We start from the raw sequence: 25,029 nt of genomic DNA on the forward strand, positions 1-25,029 counted from the left end.
TCTCTCTGCACTTTAATCTCCTCCTTTAGCTGTTTTATCTACTACTGATTTTAACCTGTCTGATTTTTCTCTTAGTCTTTTGTTTATTTTTGTTTCTGGTTTCTGTAGCACTTTGAGATTACTTTATGAAAAGTGCTTTACAAATAAAATGTATTATTATTATTATTATTATTATTATTATGAACATCTTGAATATGACGGTTTCTAGAAAAAAAAACATATGGGCTTATTAAAGTATAATGATGATGATGATGATAATCTAATGTAACCATTGTAATTATTCCAATGAAGTAATATTTTTACTAGGATATACATAAATACTGTATACATTTACATCATGTGACCACTGGGGGGCAATAAAGCATTTATAATTACAAAAATGGCAGCTAAAAAAGACAGCCTCTTCAAAATAAAATTTTCATGACAAACAAACCAGAGCATCTACTGACAGTATTTCTAAGGATTTGGGGCGTGCAGCATTATTCATTTTGATTGTTGGCAAACTATAAATAGGCTTTGTGTGATGAATATTCATTCGGATTACATGATTCGGGTGCTAAATTGTATTTTTTCAGTCAGAGATGGAGTAGTCAGATTTATTTTGACAGCTGAAGCCGGAAGTGTGGCGGATGTGTGTGTGGCGTGCCGCTGATCATTTAGAATGGACGTCTGGCTTGTCGCTTGACAGCGTTGGTGGCATAATTATTAGCCTATGTATTTGACTGTGTTTAGTTTGGACAGGTCTATTTAAACAGGCAGTGATGAAAAACGAGGAGGAGGTTGGGGGTCAGTTTTTCACCTGTAACTGTTTCACCACGGATAATATCTTCCTGAAGGACTACAAACTCCATGTTCGCTTTGAGTCGGAGCAGCAGTTCAGACTGGACTACGAGACGGTGAGTGGTGGTAGTTTTACATCCCCAGCACACACACACACACACACACACACACACATGACATGTCCCTCTTGTTAACTGTGTGTGTGTGTTTGATGCTCTGCTGCAGCTGCTGAGGAGGTTGGGCTGCGTCACACACCAACAGTATGATGATCTGCGCAATGAGGTAAGAGAGCGCGTGGGCTTGTTTACGTGTGTGTGTGTGTGTGTGTGTGTGTGTGTGTGTGTGTGTGTGTGTGTGTGTGTGTGTGTGTGTGTGTGTGTGTGTGTGTGTGTGTGTGTGTGTGTGTGTGTGTGTGTGTGTGTGTGTGTGTGTGTGTGTGTGTGTGTGTGTGTGTGTCGTCGCGTAGTCAAGCTAGCCGACGGCAAGAAGTCCACTGAGAAAGTCAGCGCTACTACCGAACTAACTTCCGGTTTTCAAAATAAGACGTCGGTAATTCAAAGGCAATCAATCAAGCTGATTTTAACCCTCCTGTTGTCCTCCTGGGTCAAATTGACCCAATCTGTTCCCTTCCTCCATCCTTCTTTCTTTCCTTCCTTCCTTTCTCCCATCCTTCGTTCTTTCCACAATCCATTTTCCCTTCCCTCTTTCCTTCCTTCCTCCCTACCCACCCGTCGTCCTTACTTCTTCCATCCTCTTTTGACCCAATTAACTGATCTGTTCCTTCCCTCCATCTTTCCATCTCTCTTTCGTTCCTTTTCCCTTCCTTCCTTCCTTCCTTGAATGAATCTGTTCCCTCCCTCCATCTTTCTTTCCTTCCTTTTTCCCTTCCTTCTTTCCACAATCCCCTTGCCCTTCCTCCCTTCCTTTCCTTCCTTCTTCTTCCTTCCTTGAATGAATCTGTTCCCTCCCTCCATCTATCTTTCCTTCCATCTTTCCACAATCCCTTTTCCCTCCATCCACCCCTTCCTTCCTTCCTTTGCCCTTACTTTTTCCTTCCTTTTTGACCCAATTAACCCAGTCTGTTCCCTCCCTCCATCTATCTATCTTTCCTTCCTTTTCCCCTTCCTCCTTTCCTCCCATCTTTCCCTTCGTCCTTCCTGCCTTACTTCCTACCTTTCTTCCTTCTTTCCTTTCGTCATTCCTTCCCTTCGTCCTTCCTTCATTGAGCCATGAGGACAACAGGAGGGGTATTGGGTCACATTGTCTAGAAGCTATTGAACTAAATATTTTACCCAATTTATTTAAATTTTTACTGTACAGTAACAACACTTTGGTTCATCATTTATGACAATGGTTGATACAGTTGACCTCAGGACCAGCCTGACCGCTCACTCATGCAGTAGGCTATCAAGCATTTTTTACCGTTTTTGGGGAAATTAAGCCTTTAAGTTGCATTTTTGCAACTATTTTCTGCCATATTGCCCTTGTTCCCTATTTCTGTTCTGTAGTCCTGCCTCAAACATGTTATTTGATACATGTTGATTACTGTAAGCCTCTTTTACAACATTGCAGCCATACTACCTAATACTTTCTTATTTGGCCTTTTATTAGCAAAAATCTAATACGTATTTACCTAAGTCTAATTACAACCGAAAGCTGTCTTGTAGCTTAGAATGAGTTGTTTACAATACATAGGTGGCCAGGAGGCTGTCATGTTGCATCGCCATCTTTGAATACGGTACATGAAAGCGGACAAACTAGACTCAAACGCTTTATTATTTATATATTGAACGTCTGCTGTTTATTTTTTATTGAGGATCCCCCATTAGCCGACGCACAAAAGACAGGCTAGCCTTCCTGGGGTCCTCCTTAAAAGTTCAAGTTATAAATTATAACAAGATCCAGTTGCAATACATACACATAACCTGTTACAATAAAAGAAAAGAAAAAACAAATCCATGATAATTCCCGAACGGTAACATTAAAAGACATCAGTAACTCTCAATCCTAAAAAGTGACATGTACATTTGTAATACCTGTTGTCTTTAGATTTCACAGGAAGTGGACAGGAGGAGGCGTCTCAGTGTGACGTCCACTGAGAGAGCTGCTACTATAAAGGACACATACCAGCCGCTCCATCCTCATGTCTACCACCTGCAGGTAATTACTGTGTCAGTCTCTGCTATTGATATTGTCATTTGTCATTAACATTTTGCTAAAACACATCTGTGTGCCACCTCCCTCCAGGAGTCTTACCTCACCCCAGAGTTCAAGCAGATCGTTGGATACTGTCGAAGCAGCGACACCAGTGAACAAGGTCTCTTAAACCGGTTGGAGGAGGCAGGTGAGCTGGACAGGGCTTTGTTTTAAAACACACAATAATAAAACGCAGTTTTGTGGACATAGAACCACAAGGTCTGTTTGTTGATTTAAAAAATGTACCTGTGTTACAAGTTCTAATGAGTCATTAATGGCAATGAGATGAGGTGTTCAATGACCAGAATGGTGGCCATCCCTAAATTACTATCATTTTTTAAATTTGTCACAGTCTGTACAAACAAAAACATTTCAGTGTTATAAAGCTATTATTTCTCACAGTTAACAAACGGGATAGTTCAACATTTTGGCAAATTGGCCCATTGCCGTAATCCCTACAGTAGCAGTAGGTTTGTTACCTTTATTTGTCGGTGCAAGATATTTTTAGAACCGCCGAGCTGCGAGCTGCTCAGAGCTGGTTTCCCTCATCAAACTCATCAAATACACAATCCAACAACTCCAAAACGCTCTGGTGGACAAGTTGTGACCTGCACATTCACCACGCTATGAGATAATACCGTAACGTTACGAGACGGAGTTGTTTTCGAGGTAAATAGAGACTGCTTGCCGAAAAACTGCCCCTGAAGGCAACACGCATCAGGGGTTTTGCATGAATTTACCTGTATTGGATGAGTTTGTGTTTTGTTGATGAGTTTTGTTTGCGTATTTGATGAGTTTGATGAGTGAAACCAAGAAATCCCATTAGCCTCCGTGGTGTAGCTCTGAGCAGCTTGCTGCTCGGCTCGGCCATTCTAAAAATAACTTGCACCGAACCTACCGTACTGCTATGGGATTATGGCAATGGGTCAATTTGCCAAAATGTTAACTATCCCTTTAATGATAGAATTATGAGCAGATTTAACTGTAACTATGGTAACTGTTTGTTGGTTGCAGCCCAAGCTATAGTTCTGTTGGAATCAACAAAGTTTATAGGTTTTTAAGTGTAAAATAAAAAATAAAAACCAATGCACATCCCAACAATGTTGCATGCTGCATGGAGCCTCATTGATTGACTCCTCTCTCTCTCTCTCTCTCTCTCTATCTCTCTCTCTCTCTCTCTCTCTCTCTCTCTCTCTCTCTCTCTGTTGAAGCACCTCGGGTGTATCGCTTCCCTGTGTTTGAGAGAAGCTTCTGTGAGGAGCTGGTGGAGGAGCTGGAGCACTTTGAGCAGTCTTCAGCCCCTAAAGGAAGACCCAACACCATGAACCATTATGGGGTAATGTATCTGGCTGATAGCTGTTAAAGCACCATTGTGTTGGATCATTGTATTGTGCAGTGTGTATTTGTTTAAACTTTGTTTTTTAGGGGTAACCCTGCATATTAAAGTCCCAGTGTGTAACTTATTTGGCTTTTTATTAGCAAAAATCAAATATTGCTTTCATAAATACGTATTTCACTGAAGTCGAATCACACCCGCATACAAATGAAAGCTTTCTCATTTCACATGAATGCAACATCAAGAATACGTTCCGATATGCAACCACACTGCACCTTTAAATTAGAGCCATTTAAGATGTTGAAGTCATGAAAGAGGTTTGAATGAGACATGTACAGTTGAAGGGAGTCACCTCGAGTCCTTCAGGAACTCGAGTCCTTCAGGAACTCGAGGTGATTTATCTTCTTCCTCCTCCTCTCCAGGTTCTCCTGAATGAACTGGGTTTCGACGAGGGCTTCTTCACGCCTCTCCGTGAGCAGTATCTACATCCCCTCACCTCCCTGCTGTACCCGGACTGTGGGGGGCGCTGTCTGGACAGCCACAAGGCCTTCGTGGTGAAATATGACATGAATGAAGACCTGGACCTGAGCTACCACTACGACAACGCAGAGGTCACCCTGAACGTCTCTCTGGGGAAGGACTTCACCGAGGGAAACCTTTACTTTGGTGACATGAGACAGGTGAGTACATGGGTGTAGTCCTGTGTGTAATGACACTTCCACCACTGCACTCATGTTATTGTGCTATTACACATCATATGGCTTTATATAGAGTATAAAATATAAATCTGATCAGTCAGGAGGAAAATTACAATACAGCCTCAGAAGGGTGAAGCTTCTTGTGCGTTTTATAACATCATGTGTCATTAATGTCTCCTGCACAGGGTTTCTTCTTACTACCAACTAAATCCTCCAGTCTTCATCAATAAAACTTGTAACTTTAATTTAACTGCAAAAACTCAAAATCTTTCCAAGAATATTTGTCTTATTATCAAAATGTCTAATTTCTAGTCAAAACGAATCTCTTTTTGTTGTTTCAAACACATTTTCACTTGAAATAAGTAGAAAAAATCTGCCAGCGAAAGCAGGTTTTTGTGCTTGTACCGGTAATAAGGAAGAAAAACTTCTATCAATTTTTTCTTATTTTAAGTATGATGATATTTGTTTTGACTAGAAATAGACAAATGTTCTTGGTAAGATATTTGAGTTTTTGCAGTGATACAGCACTGTGCAAAAGTTTTAGGCAGGTGTGAAAAATGCCACACCTGCCTAAAACCTTTTCACAGTACTGTATATATTGCTTACAGTTACAACAGATCTCCTAGTTTAATTGAAAATACTACTTCTGATTCTTGCTCATTATCACAGACTGTACATTCATTTTTAAAATTGCTCTCTTTATAGGCTGTTTTTTATTGATTGAATATTATTGATTATTCCAAACAATGTCATTCGGTCATGGAAGATTCTGATTAATGGACTATAATAAATCCTGCTGGTCAAAGTGTAGACATGCTCTCATGACCAGTGGTTTGTCTCCCCCTGCAGGTTCCTCTGAGCGACACAGAGTGCTCAGAGGTTGAACACAGGGTGACCGAGGGCCTCCTGCACCGGGGCCAACACATGCACGGGGCCCTGCCCATCTCCTCCGGCCAGCGCTGGAACCTCATCGTTTGGATGAGAGCGTCGCGGGAGCGCAACAAACTGTGCCCCATGTGCAACAGGAAGCCGGCGCTGGTGGAGGGAGAGGGCTTCGCCGACGGCTTTACCAAACACGCCGACGCCCCCGTCAACGTTGCCTGTGTGCTGACGTAGTGTCTGCAGCTGCTGCCGGCCTTTCACAAGAGACTCTGTGTGGAGGGTTTATATTTGCACTTTTGATTGCTGCCACATTCAGACAGGAGAGGACAGACAGCAGTGTAGATTGTTACCTCCTGCTGAGGGATAATGAGTTTGGTTCATTCAGTCAAAATGGTTTGTTGTGATGAACAGACAGGTTTGCTGTGGTTTATTAAGTCTACACTGAGTAACTTCAGCAGGGCATTCATTCTCATGGTTAATAAATACAGTTTTATTGACATGCTAACTGTATTCCAAGTAAAGTTGGAATTATTAATATTTAGTATTTGTACAATTAAATTGTATTTAATTATAAATTATATAAAAACCATTCTGGTCAAACTCCAGTAATCCAAGGCAGTGTGGTTGTATTCTCTACCTAAGATTATTTAGTGTATTTAATCTTGAATCTGTTTCTGCTCTCTTCTCAAATCTAAAATCAATGAACCACTTTTAGTAAAACTTAACTGCAGTCTTTCTGTTAGGTAACATGAGGTGAGTGTGGCAGCAGCGCTCAGTTATGATGTCACCATCCATCTGTAATGTTTAAAGTCACCCTGTGGGGATTTTGGACACAAATAATGCTGCAGAACATTGGATTTAAAAGTGGTCCCTTATTTTATACTGTATGTAGCCTTACACATTAATGTCACTGACCTCAGTGTGAGGTGGTAACACTCAAAGAAGTGAAGCAGTGTGGCAGAAAAGAAGAAGACAACTACAGGTCAGAGCCAAACATGGACCGGAATGATGCAGGATTTCACATACAATTTTGGATTTGTGAATGTTTTATGAGACATATTCAACACATTTGTCGGAAAAACATTGAACTTAAATATAACATTTATTTCTTTGGGGAAATTCCAAAGGGTCACAGTGTCACAGCGACAGTGATGTCACTTTGGTCAGTGCTGGTTGTGTCTGGAAGTGAAGGAACCAGACCAGACAGCAGCCTGACATCACATGCTGCTACTAGCATCAAGTAACTCACTCTCTGATTGGCTGCCTGTGATCTGTCATTTTCCTATTGATCAACCTATACAGATATTGATCAGCTTTTGTTTTTACATTTTCACTGGGCCGGGCCACAGACAAAAACACTGTCATGTTCAACTCAAGACAACACCCATAGTTTGGAATAATAATATTTTAATTACATAAATTATATCCATGAATATCCATCCTGTGTGCATTTGGTTCTTATTGTCATGCATTTAGTCTTGTGCTGGGAGTTGATTATATTCTCATACAAAGTCTTGGGGAGTAAAAACACAGAAATGAATGTGTACACGCTACATCTCGCACAATAAAAGTGATCCTTTTCTGCAACAGGATCAGGACTTTTTGGGTTGTTTCTTTTTGTCCCTGCTATGTGCCCATGTGGTGCACATGTGTAGCACTATGGTGCTGCACTAGTTTGGGGTCAATAGGTCACATGACCTGGAAGCTATTGTGCTAAACCGCTGATATGATTAAATGTATTTAAAACTAATTTTGAAAAAAATATGAGGACTGTAAATATTCAATAAAAATAGCCAGTGAGCTAAAACACTCATATGTACATTATGAAATGTATTAAAATTTATGAAAAATAAAATATGAGGAGTGTTGAAATGCAATTAAAAGGTGGGTCTCACACAGTCAGCCTAGCACTATGGTCCTAAACTGATTTTAAGCCAACTGGTCACATGACCCGGAAGCTATTGTGAAAATAATGCTATTATTGATATCAAATATGGGAGTACTAAAATACCATACAAAGTGGTGTGTCTGATTTATCTAGAGTAGTAGGATAAACTAAATATATATGAGAGAAATATTTCTAGAAGATGTTATAGATGATTGGATGTTATTTCAATGGCAATTTGTTGATTGTCTCTAAATGAGATTGTGTGTCAGAGACTGAACCGATTGTGAACGAACAGCCAACACTTCCAGTCTGTTCAATATCCAACTTAAAACTAATTTCACACAGTCATAGACCAACAAAAGCATGGGATGATAGTGACCAGCATCCAAGCACACCAAAAGCAGCATGAGATGCTGGTCAACTGCATCCCATACTGGTTATGTTGCTATTTAATAACCGTGCTATACATTTATTTGCTGTTGTCTGCTGCTGCAACCTTGGATAATTAATACATTTCATAATTTCAATATGAATTAGCTTCCAGGTCATGTGATCTATTGACCCCAAACCAGTGCAGGACCATAGAGCTACAGGTGTGGTATGAGGCACACCTCCTTTTTATTGCATTTAAACAGTCCTCATAATTTCTATTCATTTTAAATAGGCTACATCTCATAATGTAATAACGTTTTTTAGCTCATAGCTTCCAGGTCATGTGACCTATTGACCCCAAACCAGTGCAGTACACTGACTGTCTGAGACAATCCCATTTTTGTAGCATTTTAAAACTCCTCATATTGTTTACTAAATTTTAGTTTCACAATTTCAAATATTAGCATTTTAGTTAAATAGCTTCCAGGTCATTTTAGGCTATTGAGCCCAAACCAGTGCTGGTGCTCCTCATATTTTGTTGTCTACTCCTGTAACGTGGGACGAATAAAGGTCTTATCTTATCTGATCTCATCTTATCTTATCGTAGCTATGCATCTCTTGCACACGCACGAAAGCACGCGCCGACGTTCCGTGGAAGTCATGGCAACGGAACTGTGACATCTGACCGAACTGTTCTGTGTCTCATTTGCACTTGGACTTGACTCTGTGTTGACCCAGCGCAAAACCTCTGTTGGCAAATTGACCTTTTGCGGACTTGAGCGATCTACAAAACCCTTTGGACACCTTTGGAAAGCTGTGAACAGATCTTCGGACAACTATCGATTGGAGGACTCTACTGGAGAAGACCCACCTGCAGATTTAATCAGCGGAAAACAAGGCCCGGTCGGACCCCCCACCGGGCAGCACCTGCTTTGGACCCAGTCCTTTGTAGGTAAGACATGTTTTCATTTTATAATCTACTAAATGCCTCAGTTCATCTTCTTGAACCGTCAGAATATGGTTTTAATCCCAAAATATCTCTCAATTGATGTCATTTATTGAATATTAGCATAGAAACATGAATAGAATGTTAGCTTCATAGTGATACTTGACATTTTCTTGGTGTAAAATGATGATTTATCAGAAAACATGTGCCTTATTCCCGGGCCAGATGTGGAATGTGTTAACAATGAAGTATTGACTCAAACATGCTCATATTTTGGTTTGACATTACAGTTTTTAAAACAAATTGCTGTCGAAAATATAATATTAAAGATTGGGACTGGGATTTTTTTCAAAAAATGCTAATTAATACAAATCTATATATGTGTTGTCACCATGGAGATGATGGAACACACGTTGGAACGTGCAGGTCCAGTCCAGGGCCCGTTCCTCTGTTTGCCTGTTGAAGTTGAACTGTAGATGATAGACAGTTTATTACATTTAAAAAAGTATTTATTCTGACACAGTATCTGTCTGTGAACTAAGACGTTATTAAACACGTGGGACGACATAACAGCTGTATTGAAATGTAATTTGGCAAACATCTGTCTGTCTCTCCTGTCCGCGCGCCCTCAGTCTCCTTTATGCTGCGTGAATTGTAACTCGTCAATAACAGCAGCAGCATCGAGACACTTGTTAAAAAGCACAGACGTCCCTGTTGTTGTTAATGCACGATTATGTCATTAAACTACCCATCCCATATGTGTCCTTTGCTTGCGTAATGACGCACAGTTCGGCAGTACGTGCCTTCATTAGAAAGTGGTGAGTTTATAGTTGTGAGTCTGATGTGTGTACAGTATTTATTATAAACAAGTGAGTTCACAGTTTGTGACTTCATGTGACGTTTTATCTCACTATGGATACAAAGCTGTTTGTATCTTATCTTTATAAATAAAGGACTATGGGATTGTCTGATAGAATGAGACTATTGATCTGATGTGAGCTATTGATCAGAGATAGAAACCTGTCAATCTGAAAACTAGTTCAAAGTGTGCAGCTGTGTTTCTTGGAGGTTCCCATGATGAGTGTGTGGTTCCTCTGCTGCAGCTACGACCAACACACACACACACACACACACACACACACACACACACACACATCATCATCATCATCATCACTGACCTCTCCATGTCCTGCTCCAGCCTCTTTATCAATGGATGCTTTTACAAATGGATCATGTGACATTTTCATGTTCTTCTCCCCAGCTGGCTTTTCTCCCCCGTCCTCCACCCAGCGGTTGACATCACCACCTCCACCTCCACCACCTCCATCAACACCTCCACTACCTCCTCCATCACCTCCATCACCACCTCCTCCATCGCCTCCTCCACCAGGATGCAGGACCACCAGCCAGGTGACACTGCTCCTTTCTACTTTGCTGCTTCTCCTGCTTTCATGGATGCTGCACCTGATCTCTTTGTTCCTGCTGCTCCTCCTCTTGCTTTCTGGCAGCCTGCTCCTCCTCTTGCTCCTCCTGCTGCTCCTCCTCTTGCTCCTCCTGCTGCTCCTCTTGCTTTCTGGCAGGTTGCTCCTCCTGCTGCTCCCCCTCTTGCTCCTCTTGTTTTCTGGCAGGTTACTCCTCCTCCTGCTCCTCCTCTTGCTCATCCTGCTGCTCCTCTTGCTTTCTGGCAGGCTGCTCCTCCTGCTGCACCTCCTCTTGCTCCTCCTGCTGCTCCTCTTGCTTTCTGGCAGGCTGCTCCTCCTGCTGCACCCCCTCTTGCTCCTCCTGCTGCTCCTCCTGTTGCACCTCCTGCTTTCTGGCAGTCTGCTCCTCCTTTCTGCCCTGCCGCTCCTCTTGCTTTCTGGGAGAATTCTCCTCCCCTTTACTCTGCTGCTCCTCCTGCTTTCTGGGAGAATTCTCCTCCTTCTTACTCTGCTGCTCCTCCTTTTTTCTGGGAGAATTCTTCTCCTTCTTACTCTACTGCTCCTCCTGCCAACTACTTGCCTCCTGTTGGCTCCAGCATTCTCTCCTCCCCCTTTTCTGCTGACTCCTGGCCCTCCTTCTCTTCCTCCTCCACCTGCTATCCTGCAGACACCTCCTCTTCTGCCTCCTCCCCTTGCCCTCCTGCAGACCACTCCTCTTCCCCCTTTGCTTCCCAGCCTGCTACTCCTGCTTCTCCTTTCCAGCCCATTTCTCCTGCTGCTGCCCCTCCTGGTTTCTGGGAGAATTCTCCTCCTTCTTACTCTGCTGCTCCTCCTGCTTTCTGGGAGAATTCTCCTCCTTCTTACTCTGCTGCTCCTCCTGCTTTCTGGGAGAATTCTCCTCCTTCTTACTCTACTGGTCCTCCTGCCAACTACTTGCCTCCTGTTGGCTCCAGCATTCTCTCCTCCCCCTTTTCTGCTGACTCCTGGCCCTCCTTCTCTTCCTCCTCCACCTGCTATCCTGCAGACACCTCCTCTTCTGCTTGCTCTGGTTCTCCCAGCTCTCCCTCCTCTCCCTCCTCCTCCTCCTCCTCCTCCCCCTGCCCTCCTGCAGACCACTCCTCTTCCCCTTTCGCTTCCCAGCCTGCTGCTCCTGCTTCTCCTTTCCGGCCCATTTCTCCTGCTGCTGCTCCTCCTGCTTTCTGGGAGAATTCTCCTCCTTCTTACTCTGCTGCTCCTCCTGCTTTCACTGTTGCCAACTACTTGCATCCTGTTGGCTCTCCCTGCTCCCCCTGCCCCCCCTGCCCTCCTGCAGACCACTCCTCTTCCCCCTTTACTTCCCAGCCTGCTCCTCCTGCTTCTCCTTTCCGGCCCATTTCTCCTGCTGCTGCCTCTCCTCTCAGCGCTGCTCCTCCTCTTGTTGTCCCTGCTTTGAGGCCTGCTCCTTCTGCTGTCAGGCCTCGTGCTCCTGCTCTCCAGCACGTTCCTCCTTCTCTGCAGCGTGCTGGTCCTCGCCTTGCCTCTGCTTTCCGACCTGTTCCTCCTTCTACTCCTCTATCTCCTTCTCCTCCTGCTACTCCTCTATCTCCTTCTCCTACACCTTCTACTCCTCTATTTCCTTCTACTCCACCCTCTACTCCTCTATCTCCTTCTCCTCTACCTCCTACTCTTCTACTTCCTGCTCCTCGCCGTCCTGCTCCTCGACCTCCTACTCCTTTCCCGCGTACTCCTCTATCTCCTTCTCCTCCTGCTACTCCTGTATCTCCTGCTACTCCACCCTCTACTCCTCTATCTCCTTCTCCTCCACCTGCTACTCCTCTATCTCCTTCTCCTCCTCCACCTGCTACTCCTCTATCTCCTTCTCCTCCTCCACCTGCTACTCCTCTATCTCCTTCTCCTCCTGCTACTCCTCTATCTCCTCCTCCTCCTGCTACTCCTCTACCTCCTTCTCCTCCTGCTACTCCTCTATCTCCTTCTCCTCCTGCTACTCCTCTATCTCCTTCTCCTCCTCCTGTTGCTCCTGCTTTTCTACCTCCTCGTCTTCCACCTCCTCCTCCTGCTCCTCGCCGCCCTGCTCCTTTCCCGCCTGTTGCTCGTGCTGCTGCCTCTTTTCTTCTGCATTTTTCTCCTCCTTCTGCCCTCCGGGGTGGCTCTCTTGGTTCTGCTCATGTTTTCTTCCAGCCTGTTGGTGCTCCACCCCACTCCCCCAGGAGGTGCCGGCAGGAGGAGGAGGACCAGGCGGTGTCCGGTGCTCCAGCCAAGAGGCCCAGGCTGTGAGAGGAGGAGACTCTCTGCTGCAGGTATCACTCAGTCACCTCACCCTGCACCACTGAGGCCGTGAACTGCCCAGGTAGCGTCTTGCACCTGAGCTTTTTATCCTGTAGTTGTTGTTGTAGTTGTTGTAGTTCTGCACATTAAGGTTCAGTGGCTCGATCAACCATTTTTCTTGGGACTGGCCTTTGCGTCTGGCGGGGTTCGGTCAGTGTGGTTGGTTGAGCGTTATATTATTCACCAAACACTTTATTGCACTTGGTTTTTCTGTAGTTCTGCACATTTAGGTTCAGTGTCTCAATCAACCATTTTTCTTGGGACTGGCCTTTGCGTCTGGCGGGGTTCGGTCAATTTGATTGGTTGAGCATTTTATTATTCACCAAACAACTTGGTTTTTCTGTAGTTCTGCACATTTAGGTTCAGTGGCTTGATCAACCATTTTTCTTGGGACTGGCCTTTGCATCTGGCGGGGTTCGGTCAGTTTGGTTGGTTAAGCATCATATTATTCACCAAACACTTTATTGCACTTGGTTTTTCTGAAGTTCTGCACATTTAGGTTCCGTGGCTCGACCAGCGCTCTTTCTTTCTTGGGACTGGCCTTTGCGTCTGGCGGGGTTCGGTCAATTTTGTTGGTCGAGCATCACCATAATACTCCTTCTTACAGTAGTGCACCCCCACATCCACCCCCCCCCCCCCTCTTACCTCCCCCCACCCCCCTTCCCCTCGCCCAGAGTCAGCTGGGATCAACTCTGGAGATCCCAGCTGACGAGGACGAAAAAGGTGAGTGTGAGCTTCTCTATGTTGATGCTGTTTACCTCCATGTTTAGTTCTTGTTCATCTCACTAACCATGACTTCCCTCTGCCTCCTGAGCTGAACTTGTCTCTTAGAGCTGCTGTCTTATGAGGACGGAGAAGGTGAGTATGAGCCTCTGACACGGAAAACAAATCACCTATAGTGTAGATACAAGGCAGCAAGTTGTGTTATTGTGAGAACCTGTTTACTCTGGTATTCTGTATGTTTAATTCATTATTTTTTATTAAGATAATTAGTCTCACTGACCTTTCTTCTTTTTCTTCTTCTTCTTCCTCTGCCTCCTGATGGACGGAGAACCATGGACAGAGAGAGTGAGTATGATCAGCAACATTATAAAATACCATATAAAGACAGTAGTGTAAACTAATGTGTACACTGACTACATGCCTTTATTCATGTATATTCAATAAGCATCACTAGTCTGCCTCACTAACCATTATGTCTTTTTCCTCCCACTCTGCCTCCTGAGCTGCTGATGGACAGAGAAAGTGAGTATGATCAGCAACATTATACCACATAGAGACAGTAGTGTAAATGAATGTGTAGACTTTATTCATGTATATTCAATGTAGTATTTCAAACATCACTAACCATTATGTCCTTTTCCTTCCACTCTGCCTCCTGAGCTGCTGCTGTTCACCATGGACAGTACAGGTGAGTGTCAGCCTCTGACATGGAAAACAAATCACCTAAAGTGTAGTTTATAAAATATAAACATACTGTAGGCAGCAAGTTGTGTTATTTTGAGAGGACCTGTTTGCTCTGGTATTCATTTTTTTTTTTACTATTAAGATTATTAGTCACTGACCTTTCTTTTGTTTTCTTCTTCCTCTGCCTCCAGAGCTGCTGATGGACGGAGAACCATGGACAGAGAAAGTGAGTATATCAGCAACATTATAAAATACCATATAAAGACAGTAGTGTAAACTAATGTGTACACTTTATTTGTGTATATCCAATGTAGTATGTCAAACATCACTAACCACTGTGTCTTTTCCTCCCACTCTGTCTCCTGAGCTGCTGTTCACTAGGGCAGTACAGGTGAGTGTCAGCCTCTGACTTGGATCACTTGTGTTGTTGTGTGAACATGTAACTTGAGTCTCACTAATCATTATTATTTACTGTATTTCCTTTTCCCATTTGAGCTGCTGCTGTAAACTATGGAGGATAAAGATGAGTATGAGTCAGACTGGTGACATACCTCTTTATCTATTTGCCTGTGTGACTAACAATTATCTGTTGTTCATCCCTTGAACCAGCCGAGCTGCTGCTGTAAAGTGTGGATGAAAGATCCACTACAGAGGACTGCAGTCCACTTCACTCCCAGGGGACACAGTGTTTCACTCTCTTGTGTATTAAGAGAATAGAAAATGGGAGAATGTATCAGTGTGTGAGCTTCCTCTTTTCAGTCATGTTCAGCTGCCATTTGTTTTTATAAATGTCTTTTACCCCCTGGATTTTAGTATGAGGTAGAGCTGGGAATTATCAGCCAATGAGGTTTTTAAGAATGAGCATATCAGAGCTGTCCTGAACCTGTGAAGAAAACTGACCTGCACAACTGGAAATATGTTTCCTATATGATTTAACCCAGTTTAGTGTTGTACCCTCATATGAGATAAGATAATCCTTCATTCCTCCCACAGTGGGGAAATTTACAAGGTTGCAGCAGCAGACAACAGTAAAGAAATGTATAGCACAGATAATAAATATTAAATAGCAATAGCAGTAAAAAGAAAGCAGTATTTGTAATAAGGTATGATTAATATATAAGAATAAAAAGAATATATACACACATTCCATGTTTTGTGCTGAAAACACAAATGTGGCTGTCGTTAAAAAAAAAAGATTTCTGTTGTTTTTTGTGTTTTTATAATCCAAATGGATCTATCAATTGATGACTTTAAAATGCAAAAAATGTTACTTTATTTGAAAATCTTTGAGGTAAAGTTGAGGGACGCAAAGTGCCCCGAATTCGAAGAATCATCTGTCGTTTACTCATGTACAGACTTCGTTTTGAAAACCAGAAGTTTACTTTCTCATGTGTTCCTGGTTAAGTGACATCAGATACGTTGGTAACATTCAAAGAAGTGAAGCAGTGTGGCAGAGAAGAAGATGAAGACTGTCATCCAGAGCCAAGCATGGACAGGAACGATGCAGGATTCCTTATATAAATTGAAAATGTTGGATTTGTGAATGTTTTATTAGACAGGAAATATATTCAACATATTTGTTGGAACAACACTGAAGTTAAATATAACTTTTGTCTCTATAGGGAATTCCACAGGGAAACTTTTCTAACTATACTGTGGATCAGTCACATGTGGCCAACACCCAGCCTACTGACCTCCACTGATTTAACACCAGTGTCACAGCAACAGTGATGTCACTTTGGTCAGTGCTGGTTGTGTCTGGAAGTGAAGGAACCAGACCAGACAGCAGCCTGACATCACATGCTGCTACTAGCATCAAGTAACTCACTCTCTGATTGGCTGCCTGTGATCTGTCATTTTCCTATCGACCAACCACAGATAGTTGATCAGCTTTTGTTTTTACCTTTTCACTGGTCCAGGCCACAGACAAAAACACTGTCATGTCCAACTCAAGACAACACACATAGTTTGGAATAATAATATTTTAATTACATAAATTATATCTATTCATGAATATCCATCCTGTGTGCATTTGGTTCTTATTGTCATGCATTTAGTCTTGTGCTGGGAGTTGATTATATTCTCATACAAAGTCTTGGGGAGTAAAAACACCGACATGAAATGTGTACACGCTACATCTCGCACAATAAAAGTGATCCTTTTCTGCAACATCAGAACATCAGGACTTTTTTGGTTGTTTCTTTTTGTCCCTGGTAAATGTGCCAGTGTGGAGAGAGTTGAACTGAAGGGGAACGACAGGGGAAAAGGAGAGCCGGGTCTCTGGGATCAGAGGCACACTGCAGCTTCTTCAAACACACACCGAAGACACAAATATGCAAAAGCTAACACAGTAAAAGACATGGCTTCATACAGTCGACTTGGAAGTGGTTGTGTTACTAACGTGGAGCTGGTTTTCACATCTCCTGTGTCAAAATCACACTCTGTACACACAGGCTGATGTGTGATTACTGTACAATAAGTTTTGGCATTGTACTGATTTCAAGATTAACTTGGATTTAAAGTACAAGAGTAGTACAATATCAATATGACTGACTATCAATAATAAAGATAGATATTTCCACATCAAATATATGACTCTATACAGATAAATATTTCCTCTGTCATTTGGGACATTTACATCATACAAGTAAATAAATAAATAAATTCCGATTCCAATAAACTATTTAGAGCAGAAATTGTCAAGATTGCACCAGTTTAAATGCAGATGCATAAAAACATAATAAGAGTCTCCAGCTGCATCGCTCCCGTTTCAGTCTGTTCAGGTGTCAGTGAGCACACAGCTGTGGGTCTGTGGCGCCTCGTAGCGTCTGTGGGTCAGCGCCGGCTGCGTTCAGTCGTCTGCCCACATAACGTTGCATTGTTCCGTCTGCAAAGACGTCGCGTCTCGGGCTCTTATAACGTGGTCTCGCTGCTCATGTCCCGGGGCCGGTGGTGGTCGATGTCCGAGTCGTAGTCCGACTCCATCTCGATCTTGACCTGGGGCACGGGGCAGGCCATCCCTCGGCCCATGGGCATGGCCGGAGACGACGGGCAGGAGATCTTCAGGTGGAGGGTGATGCTGGGAAAGGGGCAAGCTCCGGTTACCACACACACCGACAGCCAAATACACCGAGGAGCAGGGCCGTTGTATAGGGGAGAAAGGTGATGATAATTCTAGGGGCCCAGCGCCCTGTTGGGCCCACAAAAAACCCCAGTAGTCTAATCTTTGTAGCTATGACTGAATTATTCTGCATAAGACCTTGACTAATACTCATAGTAATGCTGCATTAGCATCAAAACAAAGTGGGCTAAATAAAAAATGATAATACATATGTAGTCAGGGGCCCACTTTAGTATTCCTTCAGGGGCCCCAGAATTCCTAGCAACGGCCCTGCCGAGGAGGCTACGTGGGGAGGGGGGGGCGGGAACTCGTGACCCCACAGCCAAAGACTGCAGCAGCTGATGTCAGTGATGAGCAGCAGTGGATGACCTGATGGGGACAGTGAGCTGCTGCAGTGCCTGTCTGTGGTCAGGGAGCCTGAGGGTGAAGGCTGGGATATGTAACTGTGAGACTAGGTCAGGTTTTGTACCAGGAACGTGGAAATGAGTTTTGTTGTGGCCTTCACATGTGGAGAGCAAAGATCTCATCTCATAACCAACCTACATCTGTGTCTTACACCAAATTAACTTTATGTAGTTTAAACTTTTCAAAGAGAAGGAACTGACGTAGCTGTGAAGACGACAAGGGAAAACCAGTAACTGCTAACTCAGTGTTTTTCAACCTTGGGGTCGGGACCCCACATGGGGTCGCCTGGAATTCAAATGGGGTCACCTGAAATGTCTAGTAATTGATTTAAAAAAAAATTATTGATAACAATATTCTTTTAACTAATTATTATTCTTTTTTAAATGTATGATTAAAAACACCACACACAATCTTAAACATCTGTCTATACTTTCACTTTCTCTACAATAAATCGAGTTCAAATAAAATGCGGCATATGAAAATATCTGATCTCACTCATGATTGACGGCCGCGATCACATGACTGCACATGATCGGGGATCACCAGAAATTTGTGATGTCAAAATGGGGCCACGAGCCAAAAAAAGTTGGGAACCACTGTGCTAACTGGACAATATATCTACTGTTACACTCACTAACCTGCTCTTATAAATATCAATATTTGCTGATACAATATTTTGACTTCTCAAAGTTTTGCCTCTGAGGTTTTCATGTTTAGTCACCTGTGCAAAATTAGTCAAATTAGTGTGTTATGAACAGGACTGATTGCAGATTTTTATGTGGAAGCTGTTTCTGTTTGTACTTTGCCAAAGAATTGAGTTTGGAGGGTTTGATGACAGAAGTGGATTCTAGGCACGGATAAATGTTCCAATAAAACAAAATCACAGACAGTTATTTTTACCGATCCACAGTAGACAACAAAATAATATCACACTGTCAATTCCAAACCATGCCTCTTTCAAAGCAATGCAGACATGATGGGCAATTTTTGAAACTCCAAAGAAATAAAAAAACACAAAGAAAAAAAAAAGGTGAAAAGTTAAATGTTAAATGTTTAGCAAAATGAGCAAAGGCTGCACTTTTAATACAAAATGGCCTCCATTCAAACTGCTGTGGTTCCAGGTGAGCAGGAGGCTACAGGGTCAGACTATTGTTTCACATGCGGGTGTGAATGATTCACCTAAAGAGACTCAGCACATGGAGGAAAAAGAAACAACCAAAACAATGATGCCTGTTGTGTTTGGATGATTACACAGATATATTCAAAACCAGCCTACAATAAATCTAACCGATAATATACAACAGATTTTAAATACCACACATTATTTATCTATTATTTCCACATCTAGTAATCTACACAGAGAAACCGGATCAGTGGCTCAGAGACACAGAGCAGAACTATACAGCATGCGTTTCTACTCGTCACCCTTCACCTCGCAGCCAGTGCCTTTCGGAGGTGTGAAGACTGACGCTGGTGTGTACAAAGGGCAGCGCAGTGCACATACTGTTAAACATCTAGCACATGACACAGGAAGAGCAGCGGCAGGGTCGTACCGTCAGTAAAGTCATCTGCATTGCCTTAAAGTGCATGGAGAGGAGACTGAGCACAAACATGATAAGAAGGTCAAAGACTGTGGCCACAATATTACATGTAGATAATCTGACTCCAATTGTTCATGTGGGTGTATTTGAGGCAGCATAACACAATGCAATGTAACACACTGACAAAATAAAAGCCTTCATAGGCCATTTTCTGGCTATTGTTTCGACACTGGGATTGACTTGTAGTAAAAAGCTACAGCTTTGTTTGCTGTGATTGTCAAACTATATAAGACTATACAAGACTTTGATGGGCAGTTCAATTCATATGAGTTGACTATTCGTTGCTTTGATTTGGAGAAGTCTGATTTGACTGCCAATCTCACTGTCGACTTGTTGCAATGTGGTTATGAAAGATAGATTCTACCATTCTGACTATATGGGGGTGCTCACTGCTGCTGAACATATGATTTTACATAGACTTCCTTTGTTTTCTATTAATTCATGACACATACAGTAGCCTATTTTGATACAAACATCAGCCTAATTTCTTAAAGGGATAGTTCAAAATAATCTCTATAGTTTTAGGAGTAGGTTCGTTACTTTTAATTGTTGGTGCAAGCTATATTTAGAACGGCGGAGCAGAGCCGCGAGCTGCTCAGAGCTACGCTACGGAGGCTAATGGGAATGTAATGGGCTAGTTGTTTTCGAGGCAAATGCAGAGACAAAAAACTGCCCCCGACGGGAACGCGCATCAGCGGTTTTGCATGAATTGAGACCTCGAAAACAACTCCATCTTGTAACGTTCCGTTATTATCTCATAGCGTGCAGGTCACAACTTGTCCACCAGAGTGTTTTGGACTTGTTGGATTGTGTATTTGATGAGTTTGATTGAGTTTGATGAGGGAAACCAAGAAATCTCATTAGCCTCCGTAGCGTAGCTCTGAGCAGCTTGCGGCTCTGCTCCACCGTTCTAAAAATAGCTTGCACGGACAATTAAAGGTAACTATAGGGATTATGGCAATGGGCCAATTTGCCAAAATGTTGAACTACCCCTTAATAAAAAGTTGAAAATGACATGAGCGTTTAATCAGTAGGCCTATCCTTACTATGCACGATCACCCACTACAGTTGCACGATCCAAATAAGCTGAGGTGAAGGCACTACAGGACCTTTGGAGCAGCATATGGGGATTTCTATTGGCTCTTTAGCAACTTATTGGCTCCACTAATGTCCACTAAAACTCTTAAAAAAGGTGTGGGAGAAAGCCCTGCTATTGTTATCTTATGCCAGCTAAAGAATTACATTTGTTTATTCAGGTGTTTTAGCTCTTTTCTCTGGAGCGGAAATGAGATCATGAATCATTGAGGGGAAAAAAACAATATGATTTGATAATTGGCATTATTGACTAAAGGCAAAATCTGACAAATAAGATTCAACTATGAAAACTTTGAGTTCAGTTCAGCCAAACTAGAAAAACATGTAATGTTCCTGTGGTGGGATCTAACCATGCAGACACTCTGTGTTTTATTTGCTGTGTTTTTAAATAGATTCCTGCTGCCACCACATCACAATGCATGGACCTGAGGTTGTGGTGCCTGCAGCATTATAGATTATTACCGTTGCTCTCTGCTCCTTACTTGGTGTGAGTCAGAGCCCTGATGCTACATTCACATACTTTTCTATTCCACATGAGGCTGAATTAGGACTATGTGGAGGGTCCTCTGCTAAAGGTATAAGGGAAGAAAAAAATGCTTTGTTTTTGTAATTTTTGTGAACTGGTAACAGTCCCTGTGTGTTAATAGAGATCTTACATTTGTGTGTGTGTGTTAAAGAGCACTGTGTGTGTCAGCAGTCTGGCAGTACGCCCCCCACTGAGTCTCTGTAACGTCAGGATAAACCAGGTCTCTGTAGGGGATGTGCAGTTTGAGGACACAGTACCTGCGATCCAAGTCTGACTCTGAGCTGGGTGAGTGGTTGGAGTAGGGGTGGTACTTGTCCTGTGAGGAAACACACACACACACGCAGACACACACATACGAGACAGTCACATCAGAAACTGCTGATATGACCCGTGGCTCCTACGGGGGGCAGCAGAAGCTCGAGTTTCTCACCTCTTCCTCGCTGTCGTCTGGTTTGGGCTTCTTCTTGTCCTTGTCCTTACCCTTCTTCTTGTCGTCATCCTTCTTCTTTTTCTCTTTCTCAGGCAGGAGGTCGTCCAGCCAGGCCAGGTCGTGCTGGGAGAAGACCATGTCCAGCATCTTCCGGACCAGCATCAGACCCAAGATCTAAAGGGGTTTGGAAAAACACAGGCCTCATTTGAACAGTGTTGTTTTTGGCAGGCATTTTAGATTTAGTCTTAGTTTTAGTCTTTTGGATTAAGATGTTTATTAGTCATAGAAAATTTTTGTCATTTCTATATGTGATAGTTTTAGTCTAGTTTTAGTCGACGAAAACTCAAAAAGGTTTTAGTCTAGTTTTAGTAAACAAAAAAATTTATAGTCTTTTAACAAATTAATTCAATAAGTAGGCTATTGGAGATTGCTGTTGGGCAGAAACCTTTTATCTCCATATTTCAACTTTAACTTTTTTCCCAACATATTTCAACTGTTTTTTTTAATGAATGTATGCACTACTTCATCATACAAGAGTGTCAGACATACAGTAAGTTGTGAAAATAGCAGATCTATATGTTCAACACATTGTGAGCTTGTAGATCGGCTATTTCCACCAATAATTTCAATAATAAAGGAATGGTTTTAGACATACAGTACAATGTTTCCACCCAAAGGTAAATACGTTCTGGTCTATAAGGATTATGCATTAGCCTACACACAGATAAAGTGGTAACAGTTGTGCATTCAATTTTTTTTTTCTGCTGGATTATATTTAAAATACGATATATCTTCTCGTCGAGTGGCGGCAGGTGTGTTGAGCAGAATGTGCGCTGCATGCCAGGTGGTGGGCGTGGCCACACAATGATGGGATGCAGCAGCATTGCAGATACTTTTTAGGTTTTAATTGACAGATTACACGCACAATAAGCAGAAATGTCATGCATTTTGAACGTCTGACCACCCACCCGTCAGCGCCGCGGAACGGCTGCACCGTGGTCACCGGAACTGATCACTACCTGCACTCTGCCAGTCTCATCAGAAGCACCGCGCGCACCGCGGCTCGTCTCAGCAGCGTTGTTCTATTTTTGACAGAGCCGTTGCTAAATCGTGTGAAGCTTTCGAGTAATGACAATCCACAATATGAAATTTAGAGGCAATCACAGCCCTACCACTAACATTTAAAGGGTTAGTTCACCCAAAATTGAAATTCAACTCATTATCTACTCACCCTCATGTCGACTAAGGTCTAGGAAGAGTTTCAGAGTCCTCCGTGGCTTCTCTGAGTTACAGGGGGTCTCGGCGTAGCAGTGCATGTCCATATAACGGTTAAAATTAAATAAGTCTATATTTCAAGCTTGTTTTGTAGCGGAAGCTTCTCGAAGCTCCTCTTCCCGGTTCGTCAAATTTGGACGAACCGGGAAGAGGAGGACCAAAGTTTTGTGAAGAGTGTTTCCAGCTGTTTTGATTAGCTGGAAACATGACATATAATAGAACTATCCCTTTAAGTATCTCATCACCGTCTCGTTATCGTCATGAAAAAAAGGGGCATCACCGAAATAATTTCGCCATCCTCATCATTGACGAAAACAACACTGCATTTGAACCCCTATTAACACTAGTGTCAGGTCTGCTGTGGTCTGAATTTGAATGAGCTGGATGGTATTTGTAAATGACATTAACATGAATCACACACACATCAGATTCACTAAGATTCAGCTTTGATAATTACAGTTCCTCATGAGGAGTGGAGCTGTAAAGATCAGGGTTATACATCTTCCTCTGACAACAACAACACCACAGGATCGGTCAGACCCCGTGTTAGAAATGTTCCTCCACATACCATAACGGGGAAGATGATGGCCAAGAAGGTGGATTTGAGGATCCAGAGCACGGCCAGACAGACGATCTGGAGCAGCGTGAACAGGTGAACTCTCCTCAGAGGAACGTGCCGGAGGAAAGAGAAGTCAGGCTGGTGCTTGGAGGGCATCATGTACAACTTGATCCTGTCCCAGAACTGTGGAGGACGGAGGAAGATGGAGGAGAGGAGCACAAGGTGTGAAAGGCGCAGGTTAATTAAAGGCAGACCTCTGATATTAAAGATTAATCACCATTTATATCAGGCAGATTTGTTATGCGTCACAGCTCTGTGAGTTGCAGGAAAGTTACTAAGTAGCACCTGCTCACCAAGCTCTGAGCCATACATCTCTGAACTCATCTAAATGCACATGTGAAATCATTACTCTGGATCTAAGTTGTTATAATACAACACCTGGACACCAGAGTCTCTATTTAATAACTTGGGCAATGCAGGAGCTTCTAAAAAAAAGAAAAGAGTCTTTTTCTCCATATGATTGTGTTGATTGTGCTCGGCAGCTCTAAACAAGCTGCCTCCCACCTGTCGTCGAGAAAAGCAATAAGATGTCCGACCACGATAAGTCAATTTACTATGATAAATAAGCTCAACAGCTGGCGCACAGCGTACCTGGATCCCACTGAGCGAGGCTACGCCCATGTAGAGGAAGACGCCGTACAGCACAGGCATGGGGATGAACTGCAAGACACAGACAGGACAGACAATGTGTGAGATGTTGAAACACATAACAAGTTTCGGTAACACTTTACTTGAATATGTGGTCATAAGATTGACATAACACTGTCATAACCATGACATAACAGCTGTCATAAACATCAATGAATACTTATGACAGCTGTCGTTAAGTGTCACTCGGTAAGTTATGTCACTTTTAATGCAAAGTTGACATTGTTTGAGATGTTTTTGTTCTGACAACTTGACATAAAGACAATTTAAACTGTCATAGCAGACTTTATTGCCAAACTTTAAAAATTATGTCAAGTTCTCATAACAAGGAACATCTCAAATAATGTCAACTTTGCATCAAAAGTGACATAACTTACCGAATGACACTTAACGACAGCTGTCATAAGTATTCATTGATGTTTATGACAGCTGTTATGTCATGGTTATGACGGTTTTATTCCAATCTTATGAATACCTATTCAAGTAAAGTGTTACCCAAGTTTCTAGACAGTTAACACTGTAGATGGTGATGAAGAGAACTCAGAGTCTTTGATGTTAAATATATAAATGGGTAATTATGAATTAGACCAGTAATTAACTGTCAAGCACATAAAAATACTGAAGTCAAACTGCCCTGATTTTTCTATTGTTAGAGGAACATTTTTATATTCATAATTCTTATGATGTTTCCAGCTAATCAAAACAGCTGGAAACACTCTTCACAAAACTTTGGTCCTCCAGAAACGCTTTGTTAGGATTGCTACCCGATCAGAGTCACACATTTCATCTGCTCCTTTATTTCAGAGACTTCACATTCTAAGTATTTATGACATTAATATTTTTTCAAATACGTGTTTTTCTTTATAAGATACTCTCTAATGAAGGAAATATTCCAGAACAATTCAAAGAAAATTCAATGGTCCATTCTTACTCAACACGCCGATCTGCAAATCTTCATCTCCCTAAACTCCTCACTACCAGAGGTCAATTCTCAATTAGATATAGAGGTACTAAGTTATCGAACAGTTTCTCCCATTTAGCAAAACATTGTTCTTCTA

The 25,029-nt window shown here is 42.5% G+C and overlaps 2 protein-coding genes across 3 annotated transcripts in view; one reads left to right on the forward strand and one right to left on the reverse strand.

Annotated features, from left to right (window-relative positions):
* Positions 1-642: 642 nt before the first annotated feature.
* On the forward strand, positions 643-6,505 carry ogfod2 (2-oxoglutarate and iron-dependent oxygenase domain containing 2). 2 transcript variants are annotated; one of them, XM_083979992.1, is made up of 7 exons: positions 643-896; positions 1,006-1,062; positions 2,830-2,940; positions 3,028-3,124; positions 4,188-4,312; positions 4,735-4,992; positions 5,860-6,505. In XM_083979992.1, the coding sequence occupies exons 1-7, from the start codon at positions 762-764 to the stop codon at positions 6,124-6,126; spliced, it is 1,050 nt and encodes a 349-aa protein (XP_083836118.1). In that variant the 5' UTR covers positions 643-761; the 3' UTR covers positions 6,127-6,505. The 2 variants fall into 2 exon arrangements, with proteins under 2 accessions (XP_083836118.1, XP_083836119.1); XM_083979993.1 differs by lacking the exon at positions 1,006-1,062 and having other exon boundaries at positions 653-896.
* A 10,659-nt stretch (positions 6,506-17,164) lies between these two features.
* Positions 17,165-25,029, reverse strand: part of slc4a5a (solute carrier family 4 member 5a) — a gene marked incomplete at both ends in the record, with an annotated part of 51,576 nt that continues 43,711 nt past the window's right edge. The window contains 5 exons of the mRNA XM_083978395.1: positions 17,165-17,330; positions 21,257-21,315; positions 21,430-21,603; positions 23,273-23,446; positions 23,915-23,983. Coding sequence (XP_083834521.1) covers positions 17,165-17,330; positions 21,257-21,315; positions 21,430-21,603; positions 23,273-23,446; positions 23,915-23,983 — 642 coding nt within the window. The remainder of the gene's footprint in view (positions 17,331-21,256; positions 21,316-21,429; positions 21,604-23,272; positions 23,447-23,914; positions 23,984-25,029) is intronic.

Source organism: Trachurus trachurus (assembly GCF_905171665.1).
Source record: "Trachurus trachurus genome assembly, chromosome: 9".
NCBI classification, from domain to species: Eukaryota; Metazoa; Chordata; class Actinopteri; order Carangiformes; family Carangidae; genus Trachurus; species Trachurus trachurus.

What these genes read in the sequence shown, in the direction of transcription:
- ogfod2 (XM_083979992.1), top strand. Translation starts at nt 762, where the DNA reads ATGAAAAACGAGGAGGAGGTTGGGGGTCAGTTTTTCACCTGTAACTGT. An exon ending in ATGATGATCTGCGCAATGAG is followed by an intron (nt 1,063 to 2,829) that starts GTAAGAGAGCGC and finishes TGTTGTCTTTAG; the next exon opens with ATTTCACAGGAAGTGGACAG. An exon ending in AAACCGGTTGGAGGAGGCAG is followed by an intron (nt 3,125 to 4,187) that starts GTGAGCTGGACA and finishes TCTCTGTTGAAG; the next exon opens with CACCTCGGGTGTATCGCTTC.